The sequence below is a fragment of the Grampus griseus genome (assembly GCF_964374135.1).
Source record: "Grampus griseus genome assembly, chromosome: X".
Lineage (NCBI taxonomy): Eukaryota > Metazoa > Chordata > Mammalia > Artiodactyla > Delphinidae > Grampus > Grampus griseus.
Genome location: NC_138999.1, coordinates 64,968,554 through 64,983,368, shown reverse-complemented (window position 1 = coordinate 64,983,368; position 14,815 = coordinate 64,968,554). Strand labels below are relative to the sequence as shown.

General features: G+C 37.9%; 1 protein-coding gene across 1 annotated transcript in view; it reads right to left on the bottom strand.

Annotated features, from left to right (window-relative positions):
* ATP7A (ATPase copper transporting alpha) overlaps window positions 1-14,815 on the bottom strand; it is a 77,344-nt gene that overhangs the window by 16,421 nt on the left and 46,108 nt on the right. The window contains exons 9-13 of the mRNA XM_082681292.1: window positions 13,645-13,878; window positions 12,409-12,500; window positions 10,528-10,655; window positions 1,630-1,784; window positions 1,283-1,417 (exon numbers count right to left, since the gene is read on the bottom strand). Coding sequence (XP_082537418.1) covers window positions 1,283-1,417; window positions 1,630-1,784; window positions 10,528-10,655; window positions 12,409-12,500; window positions 13,645-13,878 — 744 coding nt within the window. The remainder of the gene's footprint in view (window positions 1-1,282; window positions 1,418-1,629; window positions 1,785-10,527; window positions 10,656-12,408; window positions 12,501-13,644; window positions 13,879-14,815) is intronic.

Genomic DNA, 14,815 nt, shown 5'->3' with positions numbered 1-14,815 from the left:
TTAATATTATACTAATGACCATATCATGTAATAGATACATAGATGTTATGATTCTACCTGTTCTTTAATTGAAGGGAAAAACAGCATGAAACAGTGTACAGCATGGCATTTTTAAAAGAAACACAACAAAGTAAGACTTTCTTAGTAATAATGGTTTTACAGTGCTATGTTCTTACTAAGTTCTCAAATACTTAAACTAAGTGATCATCTAAGAGTTATATATATAGAGAGAGACAGAGTTGGAAGGGATTTTCATAGACATCTAAGCTTATGCTTTCATATATGTCATAAGTGTATGTTTTCACCTACACTAATTCCAACCCTGAAATTTAGGTATTATTATCACTATATTACAGATGACAAAACTGAAGATAAGAGAAATTCAGTGACTTAAAGGTTTTATCTCTAACATGAGGTACAGTCCAGCTCTACTTTACCACTTTATGACACCATACGTCAGAGAACATCATAGAACTAGAGAAAAGCAGACACTAATATTATATTTATAAAGCACTTAATAAATTACAAAGTGTGTCTAATATATATCATCTTATCTAACTTTTACAACTGCAAGTTATGTTGGATGAGCATTATTAAAATCTCACTTGAGAGATGAGGAAACCGAAGCTCAAAGAGAAATCAAGTTGACCTAAGATCACACTGATGGTATGTGGCAGAGCTAAGATCCCAAGATTTTCCTCAATATATCCATTGTCCTTTATGAAAGCAAAATCATGCTGGGACTCAGACTAAGTATAAAATGTGAAAGGTCACTATAGGCATACCTCGGAGATATTGTGGGTTCAGTTCTAGACCACCGAAATAAAGTGAGTCACAAGAATTCTTTGGTTTCCCAATGAATGTAAAAGTTATGTTTACACTATACCGTAGTCTACTAAATGTGCAACATCATTATGTCTCAAGAAACATGTACATACCTTAATTAAAAAATAATGCTGTTGGAAAAATGGCGTCGATAGACTTGCTCGACGCAGAGTTGCCACAAACCTTCAATTTGTAAAAAACACAATATCTGCAAAGCACGATAAAGCAAAGTGCAATAAAACGAGGTATGCCTGTACTTGCTTTTGGAAAATCACAAGTCATAATGAAAAAAACCTTTTATGTTTTCTTTTATATTTACAGAAATGCAAATGTTATTCTTATCACCCTCTCACTCCAGTCTGTTAAAGATACCAGTAATTATTATTTTCCAATTACTTACTTATGCAAAAGATTCACACAGTTTTACATATGAAAAAAGGTGTTATAAGTCACTCACAGGAAAGTAGGTTTCCACGATTTCAAAATTCAGAAATCCAATTATAATCCAAACCAAAAGGGTAGCAATGGAAACAATGACAATAAAAGGAACAAAGTAGCCACTGAGTTTGTCTGCAAACTGCTGGATAGGAGCCTAGAATTAAAAAAATAATAATGATATGTATATCAAAGTCTCCTTTTTTGATAATGAATACAGAGCATATTTGGTATTGAGCACAAATATTTTAATAAACTCCATATTAATACAGCTAGAATTAATCAAAGGAACACATAAAAACTAGATCAAGATTTATACTGAGTGGGCTTTCATGAAAATACTTTGTTTCTCCTAGGGAGTTAATTTACCTTTGATGTTTGTGCCTCCTCTACAAGTCTGACAATTTGAGAAAGGGTTGTGTCTGCTCCAACATGGGTTGCACGGATAAGGAGTGACCCATTCTGGTTAATGGAACCAGCAATCACTGTGCTGCCAGACTTCTTAGCCACAGGCATTGCCTCCCCTATATAAGGAGTAAAGATACATTTAGGGAGCATAAATAAATACTATCTTGAAATATACAGTTATTTGTCAATTGTCAATATCTAGAAAGGAGATTCTTATTTCCTGAAATAGAATCTGGACAAATGCCTAGCTGAAGGTTGCCCTCTCTTTTTCTTTATGTCAGTTCTGGGCCAAACCCAGGGATATATAATTTAAACTGGAAAAACCTACTGTGTTAACTCTTATTGGCAGGTACTTTTGGACTTCCACCCTAGTCTTAGATCATTGCTTCTCAACCTGTTCCCAAGGAGCCTTTATAAATGTAGGAGAGAGTTCTTGCCTGTAATAACTACAGGTGGAGCATGGGGTACTGCTACTCCAATTTAGTAGGTCAGGGTCACGGATATTAAATGTACCATGTGTAGGATAGTCAGTCAGAACTAAGAACTGTCCCATCCAAACTAGCAATAGCACCCCTACTGAGAAACACAGAATCCTAAATTATTTCCACACAATTCATAAACTGAGCCACTATCGTAAGGACTGAGGTAGGAAAGGTGTTATTTTGGTTCTGCTCTGTATTGGCCTTAGTTATCTAAGATCTCTAAAATTACTCCAGGCTTATTCTCTTTAGAGCTGACCCTGATGTGGAAAACCTGGAGTCCTATCCCAGCCCAGACTAGACCAGTCTTTAGGGCAGGAAGACCCAATAGGTATTTGCTCAGGAAACTTTGCCAAAGTCTACTGGGCTCTACAGCAGAATGTGACAACTTCCTCTGGTTATACATTCTAGTAATTAACAATCCTCAGTGAAAAGAGCCTTCAGTAGCATAAATAAAACCACAAAGAAAATCTGCAGAAACTGATTTAATACATTCTTTAAAAAACTCATATTCTCTTCGCTCATTATTTACTCGGTCCATAGTTTCTACAAAAAGTTCTTCACCTTTAATGTCTATTTTTTTAAACATCTTTATTGGAGTATAATTGCTTTACAGTGTTGTGTTAGTTTCTGCTGTATAACAAAATGAATCAGCTATAAGCATATGTATATCCCCATATTCCCTCCCTCTTGCATCTCCCTCCTGCCCTCCTTATCCCACATCTCTAGGTGTTCACAAAGCACTGAGTTGATCTCCCTGTGCCATGCAGCTGCTTCACACTAGCTATCTACCTTACATTTGGTAGTGTATATATGTCAATGCTATTCTCTCACTTCGTCCCAGCCTACCCTTCCCCTTCCCCGTGTTCTCATGTCCATTCTCTATGTCTGTGTCTTTCTTCCTGTCCTGCCCCTAGGTTCATCAGAACCTTTTGGGTTTTTTTTAGATTCCATATATATGTGTTAGCATATGTATTTGTTTTGCATTTTCTGACTTACTTCACTCTGTATGACAGACTCTAGGTCCATCCACCTCACTACAAATAACTCAATTTTGTTTCTTTTTATGGCTGAGTAATATCCCATTGTATATATGTGCCACATCTTCTTTATCCATTCATCCATCGATGGACACTTAGGTTGCTTCCATGTCCTGGCTATTGTAAATAGTGCTGCAATGAACATTATGGTACATGACTTTTTGAATTATGGTTTTCTGAGGTATATGCCCAGTAGTGGGATTGCTGGGTCATATGGTAGTTCTCTTTTTAGTTTTTTAAGGAACCTCCATACTGTTCTCCACAGTAGCTGTATCAATTTACATTCCCACCAACAGTGCAAGAGGGTTCCCTTTCCTCCACACCCTCTCCAGCATTTATTGTTTGCAGATTTTTTGATGATGGCCATTCTGACCGGTATGAGGTGATACCTCATTGTAGTTTTTTTTCTTTTTAACATCTTTATTGGAGTATAATTGCTTTACAATGGTGTGTTAGTTTCTGCTTTATAACAAAGTGAATCAGTTATACATATACATATGTTCCCATATCTCTTCCCTCTTGCATCTCCCTCCCTCCCACCCTCTCTATCCCACCCCTCTAGGTGCCACAAACCACCAAGCTGATCTCCCTGTGCTATGCGGCTGCTTCCCACTAGCTATCTATTTTACGTTTGATAGTGTATATATGTCCATGCCACTCTCTCACTTTGTCACAGCTTATCCTTCCCCCTCCCCATATCCTCAAGTCCATTCTCTAGTAGGTCTGTGTCTTTATTCCTGTCTTACCCCTAGGTTCTTCATGACCTTTTATTTTTTTTCCTTACATTTCAAATATATGTGTTAGCATACAGTATTTGTTTTTCTCTTTCTGACTTACTTCACTCTGTATGACAGACTCTAGGTCCATCCACCTCACTACAAATATCTCAATTTCGTTTCTTTTTATGGCTGAGTAATATTCCATTGTATATATGTGCCACATCTTCTTTATCCATTCATCTGATGATGGACACTTAGGTTGCTTCCATGTCCTGGCTATTGTAAATAGAGCTGCAATGAACATTGTGGTACATGACTCTTTATGAAATATAGTTTTCTCAGGGTATATGCCCAGTAGTGGGATTTCTGGGTCGTATGATACTTGTATTTGTAGTTTTTAAAGAAACCTCCATACTGTTCTCCATAGTGGCTGTATCAATTTACATTCCCACCAACAGTGCAAGAGTGTTCCCTTTTTTCCACACCCTCTCCAGCATTTATTGTTTCTAAATTTTTTGATGATGGCCATTCTGACTGGTGTGAGATGATATCTCACTTTAGTTTTGATCAGCAATTCTCTAAATATTAGTGATGTTGAGCATCCTTTCATGTGTTTGTTGGCAATCTGTATATCTTCTTTAGAGAAATGTCTATTTAGGTCTTCTGCCCATTTTTGGATTGGGTTCTTTGTTTTTTTGATATTGAGCTGCTTGTATATTTTGGAGATTAATCCTTTGTCGGTTGCTTCGTTGCAAATATTTTTTCCATTCCGAGGGTTGTCTTTTCGTCTTGTTTATGGTTTCCTTTGCTGTGCAAAAGCTTTTAAGTTTCATTAGGTCCCATTTTTAAATTTTTGTTTTTAATTCCATTTCTCTAGGAGGTGGGTCAAAAAGGATATTGATGTGACTTATGTGACAGAGTGTTCTGCCTCTGTTTTCCTCTAAGAGTTTAATAGTGTCTGGCCTTACATTTAGGTCTTTAATCCATTTTCAGTTTATTTTTTGTGTATGGTGTTAGGGAATGTTGTAATTTCATTCTTTTACATGTAGCTGTCCAGTTTTCTCAGCACCACTTATTGAAGAGGCTGTCCTTTCTCCATTGTATATTCTTGCATCCTTTATCAAAGATAAGGTGACCATAGGTGTGTGGGTTTATATCTGGGATTTCTATCCTGTTCCATTGATCTATCTTTCTGTTTTTGTGCCAGTACCATACTGCCTTGATTCCTGTAGCTTTGTAACATAGTCTGAAGTCCGGGAGCCTGATTCCTCCAGCTCCGTTTTTCTTTCTCGAGATTGTTTTGGCTATTCAGGGTCTTTTGTGTTTCTATACAAATTGGGCAATTTTTTGTTCTAGTTCTGTGAAAAATTTCATTGGTAGTTTGATAGGGATGACACTGAATCTGTAGATTGCTTTGGGCAGTATAGTCATTTTCACAATGTTGATTCTTCCTATCCAAGAACATAGTATATCTTTCCATATGTTTGTATCATCTTTAATTTCTTTAATCAGTGTCTCATAGTTTTCTGTATACAGGTCTTTTGTCTCCTTAGGTAGGTTTATTCCTGATATGTTATTCTCTTTGTTGCAATGGTAAATGGGAGTGTTTCCTTAACTTCTCTTTCAGATTTTTCATCATTAGTGTATAGGAATGCAAGAGATTTCTGGGCATTAATTTTATATCATGCAACTCTACCAAATTCATTGATTAGCTCTAGTAGTTTTCTGGTAGCATCTTTAGGGTTCTCTACGTAGAGTATCATGTCATCAGCAAACAGGGACAGTTTTACTTCTTCTCCAATTTATATTTCTTTTATTTCTTTTTCTTCTCTGATTGCCGTGGCTAAAACTTCCAAAACTTTGTTGAATGATAGTGGTGAGAGTGGACAACTTTTTCTTGTTCCTATCTTAGGGGTAATGGTTTCAGTTTTTCACAACTGAGAATGATGTTGGCTGTGGGTTTGTCATATATGGCCTTTATTATGTTGAGGTAGGTTCCCTATATGCCTACATTCTGGAGAGTTTCTATCATAAACGGGTGTTGAATCTTGTCAAAAGTTTTTTCTGCATCTATTGAAATGATCATATGGTTTTTCTCCTTCAATTTGTTAATATGGTGTATCACAATGATTGATATGTGTATATTGAAGAATCCGTGCATTCCTGGGATAAACCCCACTTGATCATGGTGTATGATCCTTTTAATGTGCAGTTGGATTCTGTTTGGTAGTATTTTGTTGAGGATTTTTGCATCTATGTTCATCAGAGATATCGGGCTGTAGTTTCTTTTGTGACATCCTTGTCTGGTTTTGCTATCAGGGTGACAGTGGCCTCATAGAATGAGTTTGGGAGTCTTCCTCCCTCTGTTGTATTTTGGAAGAGTTTGAGAAGGATAGGTGTTAGCTCTTCCCTAAATGCTTGACAGAATTCACCTGTGAAGCCACCTGGCCCTGGGCTTTTGCTTGTTGGAAGATTTTTTATCATAGTTTCAATTTCAGTGCTTGTGATGGGTCTGTTTATATTTTCTGCTTCTTCCTGGTTCAGTGTCAGAAGGTTGTGCTTTTCTAAGAATGTGTCCATTTCTTCCAGGTTGCCCATTTTATTGGCATAGACTTGCTTGTGGTAATCTCTCATGATCCACTGTATTTTTGCAGTATCAGTTTTTACTTCTCCTTTTTCATTTCTAATTCTGTTGATTTGAGTCTTCTCCCTTTTTTTCTTGATGAGTCTGGCTAATGATTTATCAATTTTGTTTATCTTCTCAAAGAACCAGCTTTTAGTTTTACTGATCTTTGCTACTGTTTCCTTCATTTCTTTTTCATTTATTTCTGATCTGATATTTAAGATTTATTTCCTTCTACTAACTTACAGGGTTTTTTTGTTCTTCTTTCTCTAATTGCTTTAGATGGAAGGTTAGTTTGTTTATTTGAGATTTTTCTTTTTTTTTGAGGTAGGACTGTATTGCTATAAACTTCCCTCTTAGAACTGCTTTTGCTGCATCCCATAGATTTTGGGTTGTTGTGTTTTCATTGTCATTTGTTTCCAGGTATTTTTTGATTTCCTCTTTGATTTCTTCAGTGATCTCTTCGTTATTTACTAGTGTATTGTTTAGCCTCCATGTGTTTGTATTTTTTACATTTTTTTCCCTGTAATTGATATCTAGTCTCACAGCACTGTGGTCAGAAAAGGTACTTGATACGATTTCAATTTTCTTCAATTTACCAAGGCTTGATTTGTTACCCAAGATATGATCTATCCTGGAGAATGTTCCATGAGCACTTGAGAAGAAAGTGAATTCTGTTGTTTTTGGATGGAATGTCCTATAAATATCAATTAAGTCCATCTTGTTTAATGTATCATTTGAAGCTTGTGTTTCCTTATTTATTTTCATTTTGGATGATGTGTCCATTGGTGAAAGTGGGGTGTTGAAGTCCCCTACTATGATTGTGTTACTGTCGATTTCCCCTTTTATGGCTGTTAGCATTTGCCTTATGCATTGAGGTGCTCCTATGTTGGGTGCATAAATATTTACAATTGTTATATATTCTTCTTGGATTGATTCCTTGATCATTATGTAGTGTCCTTCTTTGTCTCTTGTAATAGTCTTTATTATAAAGTCTATTTTGTCTGATATGAGAATTGCTACTCCAGCTTTCTTTTGATTTCCATTTGCATGGAATATCTTTTTCCATCCCCTCACTTTCAGTCTGTATGTGTCACTAGGTCTGAAGTGGGTCTCTTGTAGACAGCATATATATGGGTCCTGTTTTTGTATCCATTCAGCCAGTCTATGTCTTTTGGTTGGTGCGTTTAATCCATTTACATTTAAGGAAATTACTGATATGTATGTTCCTATTCCCATTTCTTAATTGTTTTGGGTTTGTTTTTGTAGGTCTTTTCCTTCTCTTTTTTTGCCTGCCTAGAGAAGTTCCTTTAGCATTTGTTGTAAAGCTGGTTTGGTGGTGCTGAATTCTCTGTACTTTTGCTTATGTGTAAAGGTTTTAATTAATCCATCAAAACTGAATGAGGGGGCTTCCCTGGTGGCACAGTGGTTTGAGAGTCCGCCTGCCGATGCAGGGGACACGCTTCGTGCCCTGGTCTGGGAAGGTCCCACATGCCGTGGAGCGGCTGGGCCCGTGAGCCATGGTCGCTGAGTCTGTGTGTCCGGAGCCTGTGCTCCACAAGAGGAGAGGCCACAACAGTGAGACGCCTGCGTACCACAAAAACAAAAGAAAAAAAAATGAATGAGATCTTTGCTGGGTAGAGTAATCTTGGTTGTAGTATTTTCCCTTTCATCACTTTGAATATGTCCTGCCACTCCCTTGTGGCTTGCAGAGTTTCTGCCAAAAAATCAGCTGTAAACCTTATGGAGATTCCCTCATATGTTATTTGTTGCTTTTTCCTTGCTGCTTTTAACATTTTTCTTTGTATTTAATTTTTGATAGTTATTTAATGTGTCTCAGCATGTTTCTCTTTGTGTTTATCCTGCATGGTACTCTCTGTGCTTCCTGGACTTGATTGACTATTTCCTTTCCCATGTTAGGGAAGTTTTCGACTATAATCTCTTCAAATATTTTCTAAGATCCTTTCTTTATCTCTTCTTCTTCAGGGACCCCTGTAATCCAAATGTTAGTGCATTTAATGTTGTCCCCAAAGTCTCTGAGACTGTCCTCAATTATTTTTATTCTGTTTTCTTCATTCTGCTCCCTGTCAGTTATTTCCACCATTTTATCTTCCAGGTCACTTATCCGTTCTGCTGCCTCAGTTATTCTGTTACTGATTCCTTCTAGAGTATTTTTAATTTCAGTAACTGTGTTGTTCATCACTGTTTGTTTCCTCTTTAGCTCCTCTTGATCCTTGTTAAATGTTTCTTGTATTTTCTTCATTCTGTTTCCAAGATTTTGGATCATCTTTACTATCATTTGTCTGAATTCTTTTCCAGGTAGGTTGCCTATTTCATCTTCATTTATTTGGTCTTGTAGTTTTTTACCTTGCTCCTTCATCTGTAACATATTTTTTTGTCATTTCATTTTTTTTTCTTTGATGGGTGGTGGTGTATTCCTGTCTTACTGGTAGTTTGGCCTGAGACATCCAGCACTGGAGTTTGCAGGCAGTTGGATAGAGCTGGGTCTTGGTGCTGATATGAGGACCTCCGGGAGGCCTCACTCCAATTGATATTCCCTGGGGTCTGAGGTTGTCTGTTAGTCCAGTGGCTTGGACTCTGAGCTCCCACCACAGGAGCTCAGGCCAAACCTCCAGCCTCGGAACCAAGATCCCGCAAGTTTTGTGGTGTGGTAAAAAAAGAAAAAAAAGGTAGAAAGAAAGAAAAAAGGAGCAGTACAATATCAACGAATAAAAAATAAAATAAAATTAGAAAGATAAAAATTGTATTAGGAAAAATAAAATTATAATTGAAACAACTGCAACAAGGTAAAATAAAACCACAACAGAAAAAAGAAAAAAAAACAAGGTGGGGGGCAGGGAAGAAGCCAAAAGGAGAGATCACTAACAAAGTATAAAGAATAAAATAAAATTACAAAAATAAAAGAAAAAAATAAAAAAGACTTGGCTATGGGGGTGGAGTTAAGGGGGGTGGAACTTAGGCAGGTGCAGGGTTTAGGGTGCGGCAGGACCTAGGCGGGTGGGGAAGTGACATTTGAGCGTGGGGTGGGGCCTAGACGGGGAGACATTCAAGCATGGGGAGGGGCCTCTGCTTAGGACCTGCGCTAAAGGGGACAGGCAGCACGTGGAAATGAGGGCCTCTGGAGTGTGGAGTTCCCGAGTTTGGAGGTAGGGCCCTGGGTGAGGGTGTGTGGGTGGGGTTTAGGCCCAGCTCATTGGAGGGGGTCTCCGAGTGTAGAGGTAGGGCCCTGGGTGGGGGTGGGGGGGCAGGGCTTGGGCTCTGTGTGGCAGGAGGGAGGCTCCAAGGGCAGAGGATTAGGCCTGGGAGCCCAACAGATGCCCCGGTGCCTAAGTGGACAGGGAAAGCACTGGCCCCTTCCCTTCCGTTCCTTCTTGCCCCTCCCCCACTGCCTCCCCCAGGGTCTCCCCTGTTCCTGATGGACTCCTAACGTGGGTGGGTCCCACTGGGTGTAGGAACGCCTCCCCTCCCCCAGCCACCCCTCAGGGGTGCCAGTCCCAGAGGTCCGGACTTTACTTTTGCTCCCCCTTCCCTCCCACTCCCTCAGGACCTGCACGGCTGGAGGGGGCCTAGGTGGGCAGAGAATCAGGCCCGGGATCTCAGGAGGTTCCAGGGCCCAAGTGAGCAGGGGAAGCCTGGCCATGCTCCTTTTTGATCCTCTGTCCTCCCAGTGGTTCCCTAATTTCCTCCTTCGGGTGTGGGATCCCTGCCCCTCAGGGGTGCCAGTCCCATCCCACCTCCACTTCTCCTCCCCCTTCACTCCCCCTATGCCCCATGTCCTACCCGGTGGCTGGGGGTTCCTCCCATCCCGTTAGGTGTCTGTGGTTCCCCACTGGTGCCTGGTAGGTGCCCTAGTTGTGAGGAGATGCGAATTCTGCATCCTCCTAGTATGCCATCTTTTGGACTTCTTTCATGCCTATTTTTAATTAACACTTTGGATTCACTTCACTTTCATGTCATGATCCTCTGAAAGAACATACCTGTGATGAGGGACTCATCTACCATAGAATGCCCTTCAATAACACGCCCATCCACTGGAAATTTGCCTCCTGGAACCACTTTAATGATGTCTCCACGTTGTACAAGCTCCACATCCACTTGCTCTTCACTGGATATGAGTTAAAATAAAAAGCACCATGACAGTATGCTTCTCCCCCTGATCTTTCCATGCAAGCTTTTTAGTTGACATCAAGCTTGTGGCCCCATAATTGCTACCAATGGAAGTTAAAACCAACATTTAAGTTAGGAACTACAGTGTCAGTCTTTTTCACTGTTGGAGAATAGCTCAGTAGCTAGCACAAAGAAGCACTCTAAATATTTGTTGAATAGTCATTGAACTAATAAATGAAAGCTTTAGAAAGAATGTAATGGGTTTTACTGAACAAAAGAACTAATTTATTGTATGCATTTGCCTAAATAATTTTATGAGGAAAGGAATGAGAAATACAAAAGAATGAAATCTAATCAAGTCTTTAGCTCTAACTTCCAGTTTACAGGTAATATAGGAGTTATAGAACAAGTTAAATGATTCCAGACAGAAACAGAGACAAATTTGGACTGTGGGATTTTCTAAAGGACTACTGATAGATGTTTCTTTACCAAGTCAAATGTATGGAGAGGGAGGAGCAGGGAGGAACAAGGGAGGGAGAACTGGAGAGAGGAGCTATTCTACATTAAAACAAACATGTCAGGAGAAAGACAAATACTGTATGATGTCACTTATATGTGCAATCTAAAAAATACAACAAACTAGTAAGTACAACAAAAAAGAAGCAGACTCACAGATGTAGAGAAATAACTAGTGGTTACCAGTGGGAAAAGGGAACGGTGAAGAACAATATAGGGTAGAGGATTAAGAGGTACAAACTACTATGTATAAAATAAATAAGTGACAAGGATATATTGTACAACATGGGGAATATGGCCAATATTTTATAATAGCTATAAATGGAGTATAATCTTTAAAAATTGTGAATCACTACATTGTACACTTGTAACTTATATACTATTGTACATGAACTACAACTCAATTAAAAAATCAAAAAAAACCCAAACAGGGGCTTCCCTGGTGGCGCAGTGGTTAAGAATCTGCCTGACAATGCAGGGGACACGGGTTCGATCCCTGGTCCGGGAAGATTGCACATGCTGTGGAGCAACTAGGCCCGTGCGCCACAACTACTGAGCCTGCGAGCCACAACTACCGAGCCCATGCACCACAACTACTGAAGCCTGTGCACCTAGAGCCCGTGCTCTGCAACAAGAGAAGCCACCACCATGAGAAGCCCGTGCACTGTAGCGAAGAGTAGCCCCTGCTCGCTGAAACCAGAGACAGCCCGCACACAGCAATGAAGACCCAACACAGCCAAAACAAAACAAAACAAAACAAAAAACTCAAAACTTAAAACAAACAAACATATCAGTCAAATGCAGTGACACATGGACCTTTTCTGAATTCCATTTCAAACAAAGAAACTTAAAACAGTTTGGAGACAACAGGAGAAATGTTAATATGGACTGTGTATTAGATCACATTAAAGAATAATTGTTCATTTTGTTAGATGCAGTATGGGCATTATGATTATATAAGACTATGTCCTTTTTTAGAAATACAACAGGAATATCTGCAGTAAAACCATATAACCATATAACCATATAACTGGGATTTACTTTAAAATTCTCCTGCAACAACAGAAAGAAAAATAGATTGTATAGACGAAGTAAAGTGTGGCAAAATGTGAATAATTGTTAAATCTGGGAGATAGATTATGTGAGTTCATTATACCTTTCTCTCTACTTCTGTGTATATTTGATATTTTTCCTAAGAAGTTAAAAAGAGAAGGAAGAATAATGAAGGTAAATACCTCAAGACGATATTATCAGAGTCGAGAGTTACAATAGTTGCTTCTGTAGCTTGTAGTGAAATTAGTTTGGCAAGAGCCTCTGATGTTTTGCCCTATAAATTAAAACACATACGTTAACAATGCTAAGGAAGAAAAAAGTCTTATGTAAAATAAAGGCATAATCTTTAACATTTACTTAAAAGACAGCTTTAGGAATGTTAATTAATTCAAATCAGAAAATGTTTCACTTTGAAAATATGAAGTACACAAAATATAAAATGTATTATTAGGTATAATTTATAAATAAATAATGTAAATTAATAAGAAAAACATCAGAACCCAATAGGTACATGAGCAAAGGACATAAATAGGCAATTCATTTAAGAAGAAATATAATACCTGCTGTGTAGAAAATGTTTACCTCTGCTATTAATGGAAGAAATGCAAACTAAAGCAACTCTATGATACCATTTAATGCCTACTAACTTAGCAAAAATTTAGATAGGAGTCAGTGCTGATGAAGTTGTAGTAAAACTACTTCATTAACATACCCTTGATGGCAAAAATTGTTAAGATTAGTAGCATGAGCCATAGAAAGATTTATGCCCTTTAATCATATCCTTTGTAATTTATCCTAAGATAGTAATTCAGTAGAAATAACTATTAACCATGTTTAATGCAGGATTACCTAAAATTAAACTCTGGAAACAATCTAATTGAGAATAAAATCAGAATGGTTTAGTAAATTATAGCACATTGATTTAAGAGAATATTATTCAGAAACACTGAGTAATTATCTAGACTGCAAAAATGGGGAAAAAACTTTAAAGTGTTAAGGGCACAAAGTGGTATGGATACCACGTTTGCCACACCGTAAAATATAAACGTATGTAGAACAGGATTAGAAAGTGATTTCCGTTATACCATGGGATTGTGGGTGAATTTTTTTCCATCATTATTTTAAATCTGTGGTCGCATCAATTTTTCCATTAATAATGTGATATAAGTAAAATAAGTACTCTTAAATGTCTCTTAAAATAAACAAGGACACACTATATTATCTAAAGTATTAATTCCATAAATTTGGTAAATCTTCTAAAGGAATATTTAACCTAAAATACTGCCAAAACAAAAATACTTCTTTTAGTACATCGTTAACTACATAAATCAATGTATATTTCCAATAATTGGTCTAGAAAATATTATGGTCATTTACCCACCCAAGATTTTAATAAATGTCACCCTTTCTTACTTTACCTTTGCTACATGTTCCAGCCACCGGCCTAGTGCAATAAACACAAATAGCATAGGAGGTGTGTCAAAGAAAGTAACAGGGTTCACTGTGGCTCTCTCATACATTGCAACCAGAAGAATAACCAAAGAATAAGCAAATGCAATGGTAGTTGCCAGCACAATCAGTACGTCCATATTTGCAGTTTTATGTTTCAGTGCTTTGTAGGCCTGAATGTAGAAGTGCCAGCCTCCAAAAAACTGTAATATAGAAACAGTGATTAGTGCTTTTACAAAAAGCTGAAATTCACATATATACCTCAATAACTAAGATATAGTATCAATGTTAATTTCCTTTGGCTTTTATTTAATCCATAAACAACTAAGGAGAGATTATTTTTTTTGGCTGCACCATGCGGCCTGCAGGATCTTAGTTCCTCAACCAGGGATCGAACCTGGGCCATGGGAAATTCCCCTAAGGAGAGTTTTTTTTTTTTTTTTTAAGCTGAAACAATAGTGCTTGTATTTTAGCAGATACGTGTGTGTGTGCGTGTGGGGGGGTGGATTCAAATTGCTGTACAAGCCCTTGGCAGCTCTCTGCTATGATCCAATGGATATTCCATAATATAAAGAAAGTCAAGTGGTTCTCGGATTCTTCTTTTTGAAGCCAACAAAAACAAGAACCAGGAAAAGAATTACATTCTTTTGAGAATGATTTTTTATATAAAACTCACCTCCCTCTTTTCAAATTCAACCTATCACAAGCTATTGGATCTGTCCACTGTTTTCGTTAGGAAACATAACCGAAAAGCTTATTGTTCATTAGTATAGAGAAACATACTAAGATGTTTTAAAAATACTTATTGCTTTTTATAAGGATCAGAAAAAGGAATAGATCTATTAGATGGAAGTGTTCCACAGTAAAAGTTTATCTCAAAAGAAGAGTTGAAAAGTCCAAAGAAGACATACAGATGGCCAAGAAACACATGAAAAGATTTTCAACATCACTAATTACTTGAGAAATGCAAATCAAAACTACAATGAGGTATCACCTCACAGCGGTCAGAATAGCCATCATCAGAAAATCTACAAACAATAAATGCTGGAGTGGCTGTGGAGAAAAGGGAACCCTCTTGCACTGCTGGTGGGAATGTAAATTGATACAGCCTCTACGGAGAACAGTATTGAGGTTCCTCAA